General features: G+C 44.8%; 1 protein-coding gene across 2 annotated transcripts in view; it reads right to left on the reverse strand.

The window, feature by feature from the left end:
- The window catches only part of LOC111260918 (CD151 antigen), a 94577-nt gene extending 93133 nt beyond the window's left edge, over positions 1-1444 (reverse strand). The window contains exon 1 of one of the 2 annotated variants that reach the window (XM_022834026.2): positions 716-1444. In XM_022834026.2, the coding sequence (XP_022689761.1) occupies positions 716-721 (6 nt within the window). In that variant the 5' untranslated portion in view covers positions 722-1444. The remainder of the gene's footprint in view (positions 1-715) is intronic. The other variant, XM_022834028.2, reaches the window with a different exon arrangement.
- Positions 1445-2262: the final 818 nt, after the last annotated feature.

Consider the following 2262-nt stretch of genomic DNA (forward strand, 5'->3'; position numbering starts at 1 on the left):
ATATGGATAGTAAATGTAAAAACCTGCTCGTATTGTTGTTATCACTTTTGTTCTTCTAGACGTCAACTATATATAGCTCGTAAAAGCCAACGCGCTTAGGCATATTCGCAGAGATGAATCCAACAAGAGGACTAGCTGTCGAATAAGAAAAACAATCAGGACGTCTCCTAAAGGGGAAAAAACGCACACATTTCTTACGTACATTTAAAGTTTAAATTAACTATTATAGACCTAGGTAATGTTGATGTATGTTGCCTTCCCTTCAGTTTCCAATGACAATAAACCAATTAGATTGTCCTAAGCGATCTGCGCGTCCATAAAAGTATCAACAAAACTGTATTTCTCTCCAGCCGGTATACAGGCCCTGCACAATGATCTGCCAGCCAACATTCTCTTCACGATGCATAACGATCTATTATCTAATACAATAACGTTATTTGAATCTTGTCGCAGTGAGATAATTGTGCCCGCATCGGTGATGTCAGTCCTACGGCATCTCGTCTTCTATGAGCCGTCATTTCGATTCCTTGCTACTTCTATCTATATTCCGATCCATATTAGTAACTGGAAGCTTATCTACGTAGTCTAGTCACTTTGACTATATAGTCTCCTACTTTGCTTTAGTTCGCTGCACTTAGGCATGCTTTACCTACCGGTTTTACCTTGAATGCCCTCCCTTCCAACCAGCTAATCTCGCTTGACCCTTGTCACTCACCTGCATTAAACGTATCCAATGCCAACAACGTAGCTATCCTCTATTAACAGTTCCAATTAACGAAGAGATTTATCTAAGCGAACTGTGTTTCTCTATCAGTAGATCTTGACTCTATGCACTAAATTTTGACACTTTTCTCGAACCACATATCGTCGCATCAGTATTGCTGTCGATACGAAAAGACAATTAGATGTTCTTCGCGTTATCTATTCCGAGTTAGCATATTTTCCCTTTTAACTGCGAAATGGCACACACGCACAAATTTATATCTTGATTTCTAATTCAGATCAGCTAGCCGAAGTGAGACTGCAACACATCCCAATGTAACAAGCGTCGTCGAAGTGACCAGTGACTCTAGGTTGCTGTTGGCGTCGCGGCCGCTATTTGGCCTTCCCCACGTAAGGCTTGCCAGCAGGCCACCGCCTGCCCCTTTCTCCTTCTTAATGCAGCAGGCCACCGCCGCGCTGCCGAAATAACGCTTTGCATGAATAGGCTTTTTCTACTCCCTATCAGCCTTTCCGATCGAATCTACTGAACAGAACTAATTGTCGGCCTCCCAGCCCGGTTAGATATCTGGCCGCCAATGCTGTCGGCGACACTCATTCTTTCTGCATCTTCCCTGTTTCCGTAAGCCGTACCAATTTGGCAGGTAGCTGGCGTGCCGATCGTAACTCTCAGGTTTCAACGGTATTATAGTAATAGACATGTACTACTACTATGCTAACACGGTTCGATAACTGGGATCCTGCTTTCTCTGTATGTAAACCTGCGACTGAGTCCTGCCTCGGTACCGCACGAGTGCGCGCCACGTGAATTTGAGAAAGGGCTGCTCCGACATTGACGTGGGAAGGGTTTTTCCTGAGTAATAGAGCAAAATAATTGCTGCTACTACCCAGTTACAGCTGCTCATTGCCATTGATCAGATCTAAAGAGCGCAAACGACTTAAGGGCGTAGGCATATAATCTAGAAGGCCAGCAAAGTCTGAAACTTGATGAGAGCATACAATAGATGGTAGAAGAGTATTGTCCGTTAATGATGCTTTGTCGGTGTTTAAGAACGCACCTTATGTCACTACTAATTATGGCGCTGGCCGGTCAGGACCCTCGTCCTTAATAGGTATCGCCGCCTCTGGAAGGATTAAAGCTATAGGTGATTAAATCGGTCAGCTAAATGCGCTTCGGGAGAAGGCTTGCTACTGGCAGCAGTGCAACATGCTAACCAATGATGTCTCCGGGACGTATTTGTATGACAATCTTTGGGATACGTTGCGGTCCAGGTTCCAACCCGGGGATAAATAGACAGTCGGACTTCGTTTCGTGCTGGGAGCCAACTGTCTGATAGAATACTTAACAACGATACCGAATGTAAAACTCGAAATGTAGAGGCTGATCAGGGCTAAGGTATAGCGGACCACGGGATCGTTTTCGCACTTGTCGAGGAGGTAAGCAAGGCCATGCGGCTTTACGGAGAATAGACGAACGACCGAAAGGATATCGGGCGATTGATACAGACGACGGTTTAACAGCGTACTTTCACTTACTAACGG

The sequence above is a fragment of the Varroa jacobsoni genome, unplaced genomic scaffold, assembly GCF_002532875.2.
Source record: "Varroa jacobsoni isolate VJ856 unplaced genomic scaffold, vjacob_1.0 scaffold_492, whole genome shotgun sequence".
In the NCBI taxonomy this organism is placed as follows: domain Eukaryota; kingdom Metazoa; phylum Arthropoda; class Arachnida; order Mesostigmata; family Varroidae; genus Varroa; species Varroa jacobsoni.